Raw genomic sequence first — 18,643 nt, forward strand, 5'->3', positions numbered from 1 at the left:
GCTAGGATGAATGGTGACGTTACTGAGACCACTCGAGAAATTCGACAATCAATGGGATGATGATGATGATGATGATGATGATGATGATGATGATGATGATGATGATGATGATGATGATGATGACGATATATGATCATTTTTGAGTACTGTCTTTGAAGGAGAATCTCCTTCAGTACTCTCTTCTTTCCCTGGATAGTAGCAGATGCAGGCACATATCTATAAGGCATCAAGGAGCAGCTTTGGGTCTTCACACCTTCTCTTGGTATACTGGGACTGCTGATCTTTCAGGCTGCCTATCGGTCCATGCTCATGATAACCTGAACTTTACGATTGCTGCCCATTATGAAGTCTATGAACTCTGTATCCATTTCAGGATAATCCAGTCTTCCAATCCTCATGTCTCTCAACACATTTACACCACAAGCCTGGTAATACATAGGTGCTCTGCCTCTGGAAAACCCAATTTAAAATTTTACAACTTCACACACACACACACACACACACACACACACACACACACTGCATTTACCTCTTACTTATTTCACATTTGTATGTACCTTCTTAGCAAACTGTCCTCTTATATCAGACCAAATAAAATCAGTTATTTTATTTTTTATTTTGTTGCTTGTATTACTCATGTCTCTCCAGGAACATCATTCTAGAATATAATCTCATTAAGTACCAGTGCTTTGGCTGCCTTATTGAGCACACCTAACCAGTTCTTAGAATAGTGACTGGCATACACATACATTATTACAGGTATTCTTTCAATGTCCAACAATAAGTGAGATTAGATTGCTGGATGATAGTCAGACCACTGACCATGGGATATAAAGGTTCCAAATTAGGACCAATTGGGCATTAAAGAAGCTTAATTGGCCTAGGAACAATCAGGGTTTATCTTTACATATGCCCCCAAATCCCATCCAATGACCTTCCCCCTGTCAAAGGAAAGACTTGACTATGAAACCATTATCCAACTGAGCTCAGCACTCTGTACAAATTGAGAAACTGTTGCCATCCACCCCTTTGTGACATGATGCCCCACCCATCCTATGTCAACAACTGACTCATGACCAATAGGAAGGCTTTAAGATTCTATTGGATGGTTCCGGTGGGAAAGCTGCAGTTTTCAGATGCCAATTGACTAGGGCAGAATCAGAAAGACCGTACATATCAAAAGGGAGGTAGACTTTATGGAAGAAAGAAAGAGGAAACTAAGGAATAGATAAAAACAAATCATTAATTCTGCTTAGTCTCACTGAGCACTAATTGAATGCTAAAAATTTTATTTTAATATCGAGTTTTAGTCAAGGTCTCGATAGATCAGAGATTAGTTTTCAGGATAATTATTATGCACCTTTATACATGCTTGTGGTGCCTTAGAGAAAGCAGATAATGCTAGAATAGAAAAGGACTTAGGAACAATTTGACAACTACTTTTAAATTTCTTAGCTTGTATTATTACAGCAGCATAACCAGATCATGAGTAAAATAATAGGGTTGGATTTTGTTGTGGCCAAATTTTAGGAGTGGGAGGGAGGAAACTAACATCATTCTTGTATTCACTGACTCTTGGCTAGTTAAGTTTATATGTGAATGAACTTATTTTCCAATTCATTAGAATCTTCTTTTCTTGTATCTTAGGGAACCTACAATGGAAGAACACACAGAAGACCAACTAGATTATGAGTAAGTAACCATGATTATGCACAGCCACATGTTGGGAGGGTGGTATGAAGCATGTCTGTTATTGCTATCTTCCCTCATATTCCAACTTTTATTCCTTTCCTCCACTCTTTTCTATCTCTGAATGCCCTTTGCCCCAAGTATGTCATTTCCTAGGAGGCAATAACTACTATTAATTTCCCATCCAAGCCATCCATTCTAGAGCATAATTTTCTTTTCCAAAATATCTCATTCCTTCTCATAATAAAAGTCCCATTTCAAAGGCAAATCAGTGAATTAAAATATGAAGAATATCAAAAACTGCCAATTCCTTATCTCTAGCTATTTAATTCAAATTTACTACGAAAATATGTTTGTACACCTGCAAGTTAATGCCTAGATACACACAAACACACACACACAAACACACACACCATATCTGTGTGCTCAATGGAGTGATTTCTGTAAAAGTCTTAAGTTATGTATCAGGCAACAGAGAAAGAAACTTTTGAGGTTAGAGGGGTAAGGAAAAGATTGAAGTCCTCACCATGCTGGGAAGACCCTATTGCAGCCTCTATAGAACGCCAGGCTCAAATTAAATACCAGATCATTGTATCACTGTCATCCTATTGCTCATTGATTTGCTTGAGCGGGCACCAGTAACATCTCCATTGTGAGATTTGTTGTTACTGTTTTTGGCATATCAAATATGCCACAGGTAGCTTTCCAGGCTCTGCCGTGCAGGTGGGATACTCTTGGTAGCTTGCCGGGCTCTCCGAGAGGGGCAGAGGAATCAAACCCAGGTTGGCCACATGCAAGGCAACCTATTGCCCTACCTACTGTGCTATCGCTCCAGCCCATATACCAGATATACTAGAAAAAATACCAAATAAAAATGACCTTTGTAAACCCCCTGACCCTCACTGCCAGGTTGACTACCACAGGGAATCTGAGAACCTCTAAGGAGATCTCTTCAAAAGAGTGGTATTGTGGAAGCATATTTTATGAACAACTTGTCTAGGAATGCCTAGGAAACCATTCTCTCTGTTTCTCTCCAAGAATCAGAGCAGCGGTTCTACTTCATGACTCTGTTGAGTACTTGGACAAAACAGTCTGAGAAATATCTCCCTTGCTAACCAATCTGAGAATTACTGAAACATACTATAAAGCATTATTAGGAAATATAATTTTCTGAGTGGAAGGCAGTCAGAGGATGGTGAAGGGAGAGTAGCTTTTGTGGTGAGAACTGTGTAACAATCTTATTTGTCAAGGGGTGTGAAATGATAAAATTTCCTATGAGTGAAAAGGGAAAGATGATTTCCCAGTAAAAGTCTGGTTAACGAATTATATGACTTCAAGATAACCCCTCCAGCCCAAATATCACTGCTCATTTGTAACTGAAACCTTGTTCATTTGTGGGGATGTGTCTCCAGGTCAGAGAAAGTGGAAATCTTAAGGTTGGCCCAGTCAAAGAAGAACATTAACATTCTGAACACAGACCTTGAAAGGGATATGCAGAAAATAGATGAAGCAAATCAAGAACTACTTCTGGCACTCCATGAGAAAGAAGATGAGATTCAAAGGTAAAACTTGAGATTTCATGTGAAAAGTTCCTAATATACAGGAAGTAGAAGGAGCAAATGAGATAAAAATTGAATTAGGTGGTTTGCTCTAGAGATCTTTACCTTTTATAACTAACATGTTATACTTCATCTTTGGACATTTCTCTGTGGCCCAAACTCTGTAATAATATAGAGCAAGCTTCAAATTGCCAAAAGACAGTGTGTTATTAGGGTTGTTGACTTGGGAATCAAGTAAATCTTACTGTTCCTGCCTAAGAAACTAGAAAAGAGGGGTTTCAAGTTTGATATTTATGTTGAGTGCCATCTGAAGTAGTATAGAAGGGATATGTGCATTTTATCTATTTGGAGATTACTGATTCCTCATAGTGTGTGTTTGTCCCATCTAGGCTGGAAAGTGAGATCACCCAGAGCAGCAACCTGGGAGAGGATGAGGAGTGGGAGAAGGAGAACTCGACCACCATAGAAAGGGAAAGAGCCTTGCAGGAGCTGGAAGAAGAAACAGCTAGACTTGTAAGAAAGAAACTGAGAGTCATTAGAAAAGTTATAGTTCTTATCCTGTTCTTCAGCAACAGACAGAGAAGCTCATTTCCCATTTTAATATATATATATAAGAATAGTCAACTTAAAAGTCAGGAGAATGTGTTCTTGCATGGAAAGGGAATTGTGGAGGGAAGCTTTATTTTGGTTATATTTGGTACAGTGTATGGACATCTCAATGCCTGGTTAGCACTATGCCTGGGCTGAAATCAAACCACTCATCTTTAGCTAACATTACTCTGTAGAGTTACTATAAGAAAATTTCACTGGGTAGAAATGGAGAACTACCAATTGATTAGAGATGGTGGTGCACAGATTACACTTACAGGCAGGTTTTTTTTCTTTAAATAGGAAAGGAAGAATGAGACACTGGTCCACAGTATAGAAGAACTTCAAAGAAAGGTGGGTGAGGTCTTATATTCCTAAACCCAGATCTTCATGCACAATCTGTCATTTAAGAGACAAGAAAGGGAAAAGGAACATAAACTATGATTCTGAGAAGTCTTTTTGGGATCCAATATTCCTCTGCTTCCCTCTCTGAGGGCTGAGACTCCTGACTTAAATTCACAATTTTTCCTACAAGTGTTATGGCAAGAAGTATATGGAGTCTTCTGTGGTCATATAGGTTCTTTGTTCTATCACAAGAAAAGACATTCTAGTAGACACTCTGTTGAAGTGACTGACTGAGGCCTTTATGGTGAAAAGCCATTTACTTTCAACAGCTATTTTCCAAATTTCTTATTGTCAAGAATTTATGGTGAGATATTTTTTCTACCTCAACTATTGCTTATAACACAGCAAACTTACTATCATTGTCCTACTTTCTGTGCCGTGGTTACAGTCCTGAGTAACAGCACAAATTAGGGGTGCAGAGAAGTATTCCTGCTTTAAACAAACTCTTGCTTTGTGGTAAGACTCCTGAGAAAAAGATGGAGGGTAGGATAAAGGTGATTCCAGGGTCATCAAGTATCCGCCAAGGAACCATCTCATGACAGCGTTCATCAAGGCCAAGTTACAGGGTCCCAACAGAATGTTTCTTTGTCTTTCATATTTTGATTTGATATATTTTATGTGAATTCTATTTTTTTATTTGTACTGTAGCTTACAAGGAAATCACAAAAGGCAACCAAGTGGGAACAAGGTAACTCAAAAAGTACACCAGAAGAGTCAAAGGTAAGCAAAAAAGCAATCTTAAATGGATTTGTGCTATGTGGTCAGGAATAAATCTTCCAAAGGAACCAACTCTCAAAGTTGGAATAAATTCTTCATAGTTTTAGCCCTAGCCAGGCATAAGCCTAGACAACTGAGTGTTGATTTCTCTGCCCTTTGGAAAGAATTTGACTCTGAAGTACCATGTGTATAGTTCTCTCATCAGGAAGAGCAGAATATAAATTCACAAGTGCATGCATAATTGAAGCTTCTTAAATTGTGGCCCCTATCTGTGGCCTGACATACAAAGTTAGACAGTTCAATCTTTCCAAGTTTCAGTTTGATAATTGAATGAAGTTTCACACTTAAAATATTCTTTACATATTTTTGGATAGCTAAACCTTCAAGTCAAAATCATAAACTGATATATTTTGTCTACTTGTTTTTGGTGCTATACTCAGCAGTGCTCAGGGGTTAGGTTAGTCCTGGCTTTGCACTCCAGAATTACTCCTATTGGTGCTCAGGTGACCATATGGGATGCTGGGGATCAAACCTACGTTGACTGCATGTAAGACAAGTACCTTATCCACTGTAATATTTCTCTGGCCTGTTAAAGTGATTATTATAAAGTCCAGCTGAAGCACATATATAAATTTATAAAGGCAGAGTTAGGATTTATTACTCCTGTATGCTAAGCAATTTACATACTTTGTCATTGAATGAAATCCAGATTGTTCAATTCAGGTACTTCAATTTACCTCTAAGTCCTAAGGATGTCACACAGTGCTTAGCTTTGCTTTCCAGAGCTAAGAAATTAGGGTTATGACCCCAACCTCATCTGATTTAAGAAAACAAAATCATAGATTTATTTCTTTATGACTCTTGCATGGCAGAGCCTGGCAAGCTACATGGCATATTCTATATGCCAAAAACAGTAACAATAATGGGCCTCATTCCCCTGAGCCTGAATGCAAGAGGGACAAATGGAGACATTACTGGTACCTACTCGAGTAAATTGATGAGCAACAGGATGACAGTGATATAGTGATGCAGTGATATTTCTTTATATTCAAAAGTATATAGTATTCTTATATGATGCTTTCTGTATAGTGTGTATTTGTCTTTGTCTGATTTTTATCCCTATTTCTTTAAATCCCTCAATTTACTGTAATTTCTTTAAATCCCACAATTTACTATCAAATGAAGCTTCTGAATATATGGACAAAAATAGCAATAGAATATGAAAGAATAGGGACTCACTCCTTTATCTTTTGCTGTCCAAGTAAGTATTGGTGCCAACACGCGCGCGCGGGCACACACACACACACACACACACACACACACACACACATATGATAAAGTCCAAAGTTACTTAGAAGACTTGTTTGGTCATGCTTATCCAGGAAACCAATCTGGAAATAAAGAAATCTAGAATGTATATGAAGTAACTGGTCAAGGACTGATTTTCTTCCAAGATCCCTTCTTCTGCCAAGAACAGGTTTTCTAACAAGAAATACCCCAGAATCTTAACAGTTACATCTTCCTAATCTGGTTATAGTCAGGTGGGCTGAGCTATTTATTTGACTATGGAGAGTCACAGACTTTTATAAGAACAGTAACTATTATTTTCCTGACAAAACTCACTCTAATCCCAATGTGTTTTATTAACCTTTGAATCATCTGTTCATCTACATGTTACATAAATGTTTGGGATAGCTTCTCTATGAAATAAACATCATTTGTTTTTTCTTTTTGGGTCATACCTAGCGATGCACAAGGGTCACTCCTGGCTCTGCACTCAGGAATTACCCCTGGCGGTGCTCAGGGGACCATATCGGATTCTGGGAATCGAACCCAGATAGGCCGCGTGCAAGGCAAATGCCCTGCCTGCTGTGCTATCGCTCCAACCCCAAGATCATCAATTTTTAGCTTCTGTTGCTCTTACATGCTGATAATCATGTCAGTTTGATGGGGTTCCTGCTTCATCTTATGATTCAGACCAGCGTCTTGAAAGTATAATCCATAATACATTTGACTGTCTGGTTCTACACATAATTGACTGGAAAGGAAGGAACCATTTAAAAGTAGAAGTGTGAAATAATGGGATCTAGATGAAAGTAGAAACAAAAGAAGTGAAAGGGATGGAAGAAAAAATGTTGTCGTGTATGACTTAGCTCTAAGAATATTCCAGATACCTCTATTCCATTCTTCCACCTGAGACTATAATCCCTACCCTTTTGCATGCCTATATAATTTCTCAACTAGTAGCTTCCTAACTAGTTCTTTTTTTCAATTCTTAATCTACTTTCCACGCATAAAAAAAAGACATTTAAAAAAATAATAAGGCAAATTGTGTTTTTGCTATTAAACTCTCTTTTCAAACCTCTCACTACATTTTAAATAGAGAAAAAACTCTTCTTGGAAACACTGACTCATAAACTTATCTATATCTACCTTCCTAGAATACGTTTTGTCTACTACTTATCAGTCTCCTTTACACTCCAGTCACATAACTTCATTTACCAAGTCTGTGCTCTTTCACAGCATGGGTCCTTGTGTAATTTAGGAATAATTTCTTTCATATTTTCTTATCTTAGGTAATAGTTATCATTTAGATTTTTTTCATAGCTCTGATTCTTTATCACACTTCCTTTTCCATTTCCTTCACTGCACTTATCATCCTCAGGTTGTTGGTTCGATATGCCAAAAAAGAGTAGCAACGAGTCTCACAATGGAGATGTTACTGGTGCCCGCTCGAGCAAATCGATGAACAACGAGACAACAGTGACAGATTAGTGACATGAGGCAGGGAGATTATCAAACTTGTAGACAACCGAATTCTCAGTAGTCTTACAAAACCAACTCATCTGTTCACATAGTGGTCAATATAGAATAGTCTTTCATCAGATGTTTAAGGCAGGAAAAATATAGGTAAAGGAACACAGGGAGGATTAATGGAGTGAGCAACAAATATAAAAGAAAAAAGGAATAAAGTTTTCCAGATTTTTTTCTAATAAAAATAGCTAAGTCACAACAAAGGTAAGAATCAAAATTTAGAAGTAAAAAGAAGCACTGATAAATATCAAAGTGTCAAGCTTGTAAAAGAACAGATTCACTGTATAGGTAAGGAGTTTGTCTTGCATTCAGCTGACTCTAGTCTAATCCCTGACCAGATGGTCCTCTGACCACAGCGGGAGAGCAGGAGAGCAACCCCCGATTATAGATCTAGAAATATCCTCCAATTTTCCCCCATCAAAATAAAGAACAATTTTGCCCAGCAGTTGCAAAGGACAATAGATGGTGTGTTTTCATCATCAAAAAGACATCTGAGAGGTAGGGGAGGTAGCTCAAATGGTAAAGCATGTGCAAGGGAATATTGGGTTTCATGCCTGGGACCTCACGAATTTATGGCACCATTAAACCTAAGCAGCATTGCACTATGGGGCCAAGCATTGCTGGGAGAGGCCCAAACCCTCCAGAAGACACCAGGTATTATAGTCAATACACTTCAACTGACTCTGAGGTTATCTTTGAGCCTTTTTGAGCTGATATACCAGACTGAAGTCATATATTGTTTTTGAATTAATGAATTTTGGGGAGTCTCCTTCCCTTTTACAGGCTAAGTTACAACAACTGGAAGCTTCCTGCGCAGACCGAGAGAAGGAGCTGAGCAAGGTAACAACAGTAACTTCAATGTTATTTCTTCAAAGGAAAAGAAATGTGGTCCTCAGTCAGAAAATTTATTACATTTCTCTAAATCACTGCATTATAATAAGGTTCCAGACCCAAGATCATTATGGGGCTCTGGAGGGAAGCAAAGAAAGTAGAATCCCCTGCATTGTCATCTTTAGCATTCTTTAACAAAGATATATTTTATAATTTGTATCTGCCACAAGTTAGTTTCTATTCTTCTACCAACTGCCCTCAAATAATTCTCACTTAGGACAGAAAATATGGCTTATTTACCTTCATAAAATGAGATGAATTCATGTGCATAACAAAAATACACTTAGAATGATTATAAAATTATATTTAGGGTCCTAGAAGTAAGAAAAAACAGCATATTGCTTGTTCTTATAGAAACTTTCTGAGAAAAACTTAAGACTGAACCTTGACTTCCCAGGTAATGGAAGACTATGCATTTGTGGCCCAGCTCTGTGAAGATCAGGCCCTCTGCATAAAGGTACAGCTTCTCTCCGTACAGGAATAAGCAAAGCATTTGGTAAGGTGCAAGAGAAAGCAGAACCAGATTTTAAAGACTTCTGTCTGGCGGGTAGGGCATTTGCCTTGCACTCAGCCCACCCGAGTTCGATTCCTCCATCCCTCTCGGAGAGCCCAGCAAGATACCAAGAGTATCCCTCCCACACGACAGAGCCTGGCAAGCTACCCATGGCATATTTGATATGCCAAAAACAGTAACAACAAGTCTCACAATGGAGACGTTACTGGTGCCCGCTCGAGCAAATTGATGAACAACAGGATGACAGTGCTACAATGCAACAGTGCTAAAGTGCTGTCTGGAACCATTTTAATTCTGCAAAGTGGCACCAAAGAGACTTTAAGGTCTTAGCCACTTAACCTTCATTATCACTCTAACAGTGTTCTTGTATACCTAAATTCTATGTTCTGAAATTTATCATGAATACTTTTTCTATGTATACTCCCCAGTATACACAGGGCCTCACCTAATGATGATGGCTAGTGATGTAAGAGATCAGAAAGAGCAGGTTGGGGATCTAAGACTAGAGAAAGAGGGAATGGTCATACCAAAGTGGCATCTTGCAATGAAATAAGAAGTGCTTGTTATGATTAAAAAAGCATAAGGTTTCTAATTATTAAAGGGTCATTTTTGTTCTCTTTGAAGAAGTACCAGGAAACTTTGAAGAAAATAGAAGAAGAACTAGAGACTCGGTTCCTTGAGAAAGAAGTGTGAGCGTTGGCAAACAAAAGAACATCCTGGTTTGAGTGGTAACACCATCTCAGCCTAGTCAGAACAAAGGTTTTTCCTGACCAATTCCTATCTGGAATTCATAGGCTCCCATGACATCTTTCTTTCTGCAAACGATTTGGTTGAACCCCCACTAAAATACACCAACTATAAAATGCAAATGGTGTGTCAGAGAAAGAGCCCAACAGGCTGATTGTATGCTCTTTATGTGGGATGCCCAGGTTTGATGTTGGCACTGCATGGTCAGCCAATCAGGGCCTGAAGTACTCAAAATCATTTATCAGATATGCCCCATCAAAAAGAAATTCAGGTGTTTCTCCATCCTCTTTATAAGTCTGCAGAAACACATATTCCCTTCATAATTTTAACACATAAAATTACTTACATTTGAATAAGAATATGCTTTTAAAAAAGAGTGATCAGGGGCTGGAGCAATAGCACAGCGGGTAGGGCGTTTGCCTTGCACGCGGCCAACCCGGGTTCTAATCCCAGCATCCCATATGGTCCCCTGAGCACCGCCAGGGGTAATTCCTGAGTGAAGAGCCAGGAGTAACCCCTGTGCATCGCCGGGTGTGACCCAAAAACCAAAAAAAAACAAAGAGTGATCAGGCAATTATTCTTTATAAGTATTTGCATTATGTACCTTTAAAAATACCTTGAAACTAATATCATCCTCGCTCCTCCAAAATACAGAAAATAATCATATGAGATAGACATGAAACCGATCTTTAGAAATACACTAAAGTGATCAGATTATGAAACTCAGAACTACACACTATATTAAACTACAAATAGAAATGATAAATTATAAGAAAATCCCCCCACTTGCTTCCTGAGTTTGTCAAAAATAAATGGTGAAAAAACAAAACCGAAAACCTGATTAACACATTTTGACCCTTCCTTAGTCAAATCACAATTCAGCCAAGAAGTATTTCTATTTATCAAATATTTTTAGAACCTTGGGAGCAAGGAAAAAGAGACCCAAACTGCATAAAGCCTCTAACTAGAACTCTGTGGCCTGGAACAAAGGTACCAGAAATTGCAAGTCCTCACCCCTAAAGGTGAGAGCTCTGAGACCTCCCTAAAGGTAATTCACCTATCACTACCCCAACATATTTCTTGAGCATTAGATGTGGCTTGACTGATAAGATTCTAGAACAGGGCTGTGGGTCAAAGTTTCTGTGCTATATATTAGGTCGAAATTAGCCTTAGATGGCTAGTGTAAATTGAACTTTTCCATTTTAATGAAAAGAGTCACATTCAGCCAGTAGATAGTTTCAACAAGGGACAGCATAGCTTCTGTCCCTATTGGACAGTATAGCTTTTAAATATAAAAGTATTTTTAAGTATTCACGTATCGTGAATATTACAGTGAAATTTATTCAATCCCTATCCTGGTTATTTTCTTCATAGATCAAAAGTCTTAAGCATAGAAAGTGCAAGAAACTTACAAAATAACAGTAAAAACATTAAGGTAAGCACTCCAATTCATCTTAACTTCTTTCAGTGTCTTTGCTTCCCAAAGGTGTTTCAAAATATACCAAATACCAGTCTCCCATGTGCATTTTCCAAGAAGAGTGTTAGATATAATTCCAAATCACTTCTACCTTAAACAGAAGATTCCAAGAAATAACTATCAGACCTTTATTTTTTTATTGCCATGTAAAGGACATGTTCTCAAGTGAAAAGACCAATGAGAATGGTGGCAAGAAGAAACAGTAATGAACTTCACTCAAAGGAGAGAGGGTCATAACATGTCTCATACATCACTTCTCTCATCTCCTGCAATACAGTATAATATTTGTTTCTGATGACCTCAAAATGGTCCATAATCTTTCATATCACAGAAGAGGATGGTATCAACCACCATGTAGTCAGAATTGGTTCATAAGTTAAAGGATAGGAAGTCATTGCTCCTTTATGGTACATGTAGGTGTTGGTTCATGTTTAACATCATAATATCACTAGCATATGTGCAAATGTCTGGAGGAAAGTTAATTGGATGTAAAGCACTAGACCTCTTGATAGAGTTGGTACCATATGGCAACAAGTATATGGGCTAAAAGACAAAAATTATATTGGATTACAAATTTTTCTATTTATATTGCCTTTAGAATCTGGATTGACATTCATCAGAAATTTTACCTTGTTAAGGTAAATGGTCTCAGAAGAAAGAATCTATCTTTTCCTTAAAAGCAATTATCAACAACCAACCATAGTCTTTATGGTCATCCAGATGTTTGGAATTATCTTATACTACATCTGCCAGGGGCTGGAGTGATAGCACAGCGGTATGGCATTCACCTTGGATGCAGCCAACCCGTGTTCAATTCCTCCACCCCTCTCGGAGAGCCAGGCAAGCTACTGAGAGTATTGCGCCTGCACGGAAGAGCCTGGCAAGATACTCGTGGTGTATTCGATATGCCAAAAATAGCAACAATAAGTCTCACAATGAGAGACTATACTGGTGCCTGCTCGAGCAAATCGATGAGCAATGGAATGACAGTGACAGTGACATCTGCCAGTAACCATGGTTCTTACTGCTATGAGAAAGCTATCCTAGCCCCTATTCCACTAGGCAAATAAAACTGAAATCAACTGCATTCTGTTTCTCTAGAACCAAACCTGAGAATTTTTATCTAGAGGGCAAAGTTCATCACCACTTGCCTTCCATGCAGTCAAGTTGGCACAGAAGTGATTCCTGAGCACAGAGCTAGGAATAAGCCCTGAGCACCAGTAGTTATGGCCTTCCCCCAATAAAAAGGTCCTACATTGATCCTTAGGGAAGTAACTTGTTACTTTTGACCAACTGTTGAAATAAAAACAAAGCTGGGAGCAGAGCAATAGTATGGTGGGTAAGGTGTTTGCCTAGCATACATATTCAATACCCACCACCACATTTGGTCCCCTGAGCACATCCAAATATGATCCCTGATCACAGAGCTAAGAGTATGTGCTGAGCACCACAGATAAAGCTCCAAAGCAAAACAACCCCCTCAAAAAAAGTCACCAAGTAAACAAAATTGCTTTCAACCTTTTTATCAGAACTTCATGGTGGTTCAATAGCCTGTGATATTCAAAGAATCTTTGCAGCTGGCATGCTACTGAATCTCACTTGAGTTATATCATTTCCACAGTTCTTTAGTGTGATCATAATTCTTATTTTTATCTCACAAAGAGGTCAAAGAAAAATGAAATAGGGGCTGGAGCAATAGCACAGCAGCGGGTAGGGCGTTTGCCTTGCACGCGGCCAACCCGGGTTCTAATCCCAGCATCCCATATGGTCCCCTGAGCACCGCCAGGGGTAATTCCTGAGTGAAGAGCCAGGAGTAACCCCTGTGCATCGCCAGGTGTGACCCAAAAACCAAAAAAAAAAAAAGAAATAATTGAGAAACTAGTAATTGGAAGAGGTTTATCACAGAAATAGAGGACAAATCCTCATTTTTGAGTTTATAACTTTTAGAACTTACATCTTGGAATATATGTGTGGTTTTCATCAATTGATTTTCTGAGAATCATTGGATAAGTATAAAGTAAAGGTATATTCAAGAGAGCCCAGAATTTGTGTCTATAGCACTTAGGTTACAGGGCTGGGTCCTGACTCTTACCAGCCATATGATCTTTACAATATAAAAACCTTAATCTTTTTCTTTGCTAGTTTATTCATATGTACATAGAAATTAATATAAAAATATATGCCTAGGTATGTATGTCTTTGAAAATATCATATATAGATGTAAATCATTATTATTTAAATATCACATTTGACTATTGTCTTATGTGAACCATTATCAGTAATTATAACTCCAATAAATTATTAATGTCCTTTCTCTCCTAGAATAAGTCTCTTCTGAAGAAGACAACACTGTTCTTTATAAGGTAAATAAAACTTAGAGTCCTACTTAGCTTACTTAAACCTATCCTAGCAAACAACAAAATCTAGACAAAGAGAATTTTGTATATACACTTACCATCAGTAAAAATGACTGTGGTCCACAGTAACTATACACATCAGCTGTAGGTTGCAATATTTTTATGTAAAAAAATTTACTAGGGGCTGGAGAGATAGTACAACAGGTAGGATATTTGCCTTGCACACGGACAACCTGGTTTTGATTCCCAGCATCCTACATGGTCCCCTGAGCACCGCCAGAAGCAATTCCTGAGTGCAAAGCCAGGAGTAACCCTTGAGCATCGACGAGTGTGACCCCAAAAAGAAAAAAATGAAAATCACTAATCTCAAATTTCCATATTTTTATTGTTGTGGAGGTAAGACTCTGTGGTGGTCTAGGCACTATGCCACCTGAGATCAAACCTTGACTCATATACAAGGTATGTGCTCAGAACCACATTCCTGACCCTGTTTCCCAGTGTTAGAAGTCAAAGATCTAGTAGTTAACAGAAACAAAATCTTATCCTCTAAAGTAGATGTGGCAAACCTTATACTTAATCCTTGTCATGATTTAAATATGCATGTATTAAATATGCATGTATGTGTATATTTTGTTTGCCAGTAACAAAATATTCTAGATGCAAGAATTTAACTGCTTAATAGCAGATTTTAAAAGAAGTAGAAAATAATGATGAAGAATAAAATATAGTCCCTAACAGTACTACTGCATAATAAAACCAGTGCGCCAAGAATTGTTAAACTGAGTAATAACTCAAGATTCAAACAACTGAATGTGGAATCCTGAGGGACTTGTGACAGCAAAGTAAAACTGGTTTTCATGAAATCCCCACATTTTCAAGAAAAGGTAAAATTATGTTCATAATAACCTGTTTGAGAATCATTAGTGTTTAAAGGTGAGCTATGGGTGCTGAAGTGATATCACAGTGGGTAGGGCGTTTGCCTTACACGCGGCCAACCCAGGTTTGATTCCCAGCATCCCATATGGTCCCCCAGGACCGCCAGGAGTAATTCTTGAGAGCAGAGCCAGGAGTAATCCCTGTGCATTACTGGGTGTGACTCAAAGAGAAAAATTAAATAAATAAAGAAACAGAAAATAAATTTTCTGTTGCAAATTTGCTTAAGGGGGTTGCCCTTCATACCATATATGTGAATTACTACATATATTGTTCTGTGTTGTTTCATGAACACTGTTTCATGAATACAATGTTTATGCAGCAACCAACAGAATTTCCCAAGAACTCCCAGGCCACCTTCACCTCTTCTTTCACACCAGTGTCCAGCATGGAATTAACATGTGTACACCTGGGATAAAAATTACTTGCCTTCTGAGGGAATGGGAGGGGAAAAAAAAAACAAAAAAAACTATATACTTGGAACAGCGGGACGCTTGTGAAGTCTCAGGCCAATACCAGCGCATGCTCTGCCGAGACTCGACCTGGGTGGCCACACTTTTGAGTGGCCGCGATGTTGCTGATCAACCAGAATTCGGAGCCTAACTAGACTACTTCCAGTTCCAGAAACTACTTGTAACCATGTCTCTAGACTGAACTAAGCCATAGCCCCACGCCGGCAGAGGACTGGAAATATCCTTTTTTTCTCGTAGGGTGGCGTGGTGTCAACCATAATATGAGGACTATTCATTAAGCAGGCACGAACTTGGTGGCGCAGGAAGGAGGGGGGAAAAACTCTATGTACTTGAAACAATGGGGCTTCATATCTCTCCAGTTTCAGCAATGGAAAACTAATTATCAAATGCTGCATGGCCAGTAGGGCTGTCTTTCTTGGGGGAAAACTCCAACAATAGTGAATGTTGTGTTGAAATATGGAATGTAATCAAGGTAAAGTGAAAACAAGTGAAATTTATCAACTAAGGCAGGGATGGGGGGTGGGGGGTGGAGGGTGGGAGGTATACTGGGGTCTTTGGTGGTGGAATATGGGCACAGGTGAAGGGATGGGTGTTTGAGCATTGTATAACTGAGACATAAACCTGAGAACTTTGTAACTTTCCACATGGTGATTCAATAAAAAATAAAGAAAATTTAAAAAAAAAAGAAAAGAAAAACAAAACAAAACAAAACAAAACAAAAAAAAAATTACTTGCCTTCAAAGGAGTTGGTATGCCATAGGGGACCTGATAAAGATATGCTAGCCTATATCATCACATCAAACTTCCCTCTTTTTCCCTCTTTTTCTTCCCCAACTTCCTGTGGGACATGGGAACATTGGGCCTGACCCAGGAGGTAAGATGGGTTATTCCTAAAATTGTCTCTGGAAATGTCATCTCAAAATGTCCTCAGAAATACTGAATCCAGTTCTAGCAGCATGATGGAAAGACATTTTTTGTTTTCATTAAAAGAAGTAAAGGACTTCTGATTGTAATATAAACAAGATGCTGAATTAGAATGGATTTTGACCACTGTCACCAAAATCAAAGTTAGAGAGGGAGAGGGAAGGGAGAGGGAGTGAGGGAGAGAGAGAGAGAGAGAGGGAGAGAGAGAGAGAGAGAGAGAGAGAGAGAGAGAGAAGGAAGGATGGAGAGAGGGAGAGAGGAAGAGAGGAGAGAGAAAGAGAGGAAGAGAGAGAGAGAGAGAGAGGAGTACAGTGGGCAAAGACCACATATGATCTCTCCAAGCTCTGAAAAGAGTGATCCCTGAGCACAGAGCCAAGAATAAGCCCTTGAGCTTATGTGCCAGATGCGCCCCCCTCCCCCCACCGCACACACGAAGAACTACTATGAAGTTACAGTTACAGTGTTGGCCAACACCACATTTTTGAAGGTGTGGCTGGGGCTCACCCATCTGTTTTCAAGATAGCTGACTCATAGTTTTGGTAAGTTTTTGCTGATAGTTAGCGGAATTCAGCTCCTCCTGTCCTCCTTATGTGACCCTCTTCAAAGGGATACTAACATCTCCTCTCAACACAATACCTATATTCCTCCTGAGGATATACAATGACTTTCAAGTGTCATCCAAGAAGTCACTGTCACTTTCGTGTTGTTCTATGCTATAGCAGAACGTCAGCAAGTCCAGTACCCATTCCATAGAGGGGCACCTCCCTTTAAGGTACTCTTAAAGGGAGGAAAAGCAGAGAATTTAAGGATATCTACAAACTATTACAAACAGAAAATAGAAATGTCTTTTAGGTATTCATGGATAAGAAATAATCCTTTAAGATACAAAACATACTGATTCTAACTAATGAAAAGGTAAACTGGACTTTATAAGATTAGTTTTTGTTCTTCAATACCTCAGGTACAGCAAAAGTTATAAATCCTATAAGAAGATATTAAAAATAAAAACAATGGGAAAGGATTGGTAACAGTTACATGAAAAAATTTCTCCCAATTAATAAGAAAAGTTTAAAAACTCATAAATGGACAAGAGAAAACAGATGAGGCCAATATTCTATAAATAGATACTCAGCATCTGCTCCTAAGGAAAACATAAATCAAGGCCATAATAAGATAATACTTTACATCTATTTGGCTGGATGGTTTTTAAATCTGATGTTATTAGTGCCAGCATGCTGAAACAACTCAAGTGTCCAACAACAGAGGAACAGATAAAGAAGTCGTGGTCTGTATGCACAATGGAAAACTATGCAGTCACAAGAAAAAATGAAATACTGTAGTTTATGAAAACTTGGGTTGAATAGGAGGTTATTATACTGGGAAAATAAGTAAGAGGAGAAATACAAATACCATATGTTCTAACATATCTGTTTTCTATGAGTTTGTAATAGTTTGTAGATATCGCAAGATGGAGTTGAACATGCATTTCGGTTTGATTTGCCATTTTGTCCCAAACTTCCAAACCTCTGGTTAACAGTTTCTTGGCTTTCTCTTTTCAGGATTTTTCGCTATCTCTTTTTCACCACCCTCTTTTTCATCAGACTGCTTGGCTACTTGATTTTCCATATAAGTTTTATAAATCCGGATTTCCTTGTCAACATACTGCCCAAGATACTGAGCAGAGACATGTTGTGGAGGCTAAGAAGCTTCCTCTTTCCATCTCTGACGCTTGATACAGAAGACATGTTACCCCACTAACTTAAGTAATATCCTCAGACAAAAGAAGGCAAGTGGTATCTGAAGTCTGCACAGAGGAGGCAGCCAGAGTTGTGGAGGGAAAAGGTTTTCATCAGTTTTTCCATTGAGGATGGCCTACTTAATTACTTTCTTTCCCCATATTCTCGTTCCAAGATTGACTTTGCCCAGTAAAGAGCTCTGTCAACAGATTTCTGCAGTTCTGTGGATAAGCTACATAGAACAGATAGTTTAAGGGAAAAAGTCACAGAGGACAATACTGGAGTAATGCAGCAGATGTCAAGCTAAGCGAAGGTTGATCAATTCCTCTAGTGCATCTTAAAGAACTGACTAGACCCTGCAATGCTTACTGCTCATATTAGAACTCTTTGGTTGCAAGAAGCCTTTGCTTGCGTTCTTTAATAAATTTACAGCAGAAGATCACCCAAAGGGGAATTGAGTCTTAGAACAAAAACTCTCTGGAGCTACATACGTGGCTGAATCCGGAAGGTGAAAAACAATGACCTCATGTTTTCCTAACCTCTCTCCTCTCTTTGAGCGGACACTGGTTCTCAGTGCTGCCAACAGTCTAAGTCTCCTAGAAGAGCAAAATCTTTTAGAGCACTGACAGTGAAGTCCAGAAAAACTGGCTTGGTGAGGCTCAACAACTACTCCATCTCATAATCAATGTGGCCAAAGGGATGAGCAAACTCTGATCAGTCAAGCATAAAGACCCATAGCTGAAGACCCACATTTCTAACCACTGTAATGGGCAGGGGGGAAAGGAGACAAAATAAAGAAATAAGGGGAATCGGTTCCAC

The 18,643-nt window shown here is 38.7% G+C and overlaps 1 protein-coding gene across 1 annotated transcript; it reads left to right on the forward strand.

Moving 5' to 3' along the window:
- The first annotated feature begins 1,654 nt into the window (after positions 1-1,654).
- Positions 1,655-17,846, forward strand: TMCO5A (transmembrane and coiled-coil domains 5A). The gene is made up of 11 exons (XM_004609760.2): positions 1,655-1,692; positions 3,102-3,251; positions 3,638-3,761; positions 4,140-4,190; positions 4,890-4,961; positions 8,556-8,612; positions 9,061-9,120; positions 9,802-9,866; positions 11,299-11,359; positions 13,724-13,764; positions 17,648-17,846. The coding sequence occupies exons 1-11, from the start codon at positions 1,658-1,660 to the stop codon at positions 17,844-17,846; spliced, it is 915 nt and encodes a 304-aa protein (XP_004609817.1). The 5' UTR covers positions 1,655-1,657.
- The last annotated feature ends 797 nt before the right edge of the window (positions 17,847-18,643 follow it).

The sequence above is a fragment of the Sorex araneus genome, chromosome 3 (genome assembly GCF_027595985.1).
Source record: "Sorex araneus isolate mSorAra2 chromosome 3, mSorAra2.pri, whole genome shotgun sequence".
Taxonomy (NCBI): Eukaryota; Metazoa; Chordata; class Mammalia; order Eulipotyphla; family Soricidae; genus Sorex; species Sorex araneus.

Excerpts from the sequence above, each read along its gene's own strand:
- TMCO5A (XM_004609760.2), top strand. The coding sequence starts at position 1,658 with ATGGAAGAACACACAGAAGACCAACTAGATTATGA. Across the intron at positions 4,962-8,555 it reads GTACACCAGAAGAGTCAAAG|GCTAAGTTACAACAACTGGA; the intron begins GTAAGCAAAAAA and ends TCCCTTTTACAG. Across the intron at positions 11,360-13,723 it reads ATAACAGTAAAAACATTAAG|AATAAGTCTCTTCTGAAGAA; the intron begins GTAAGCACTCCA and ends TTTCTCTCCTAG.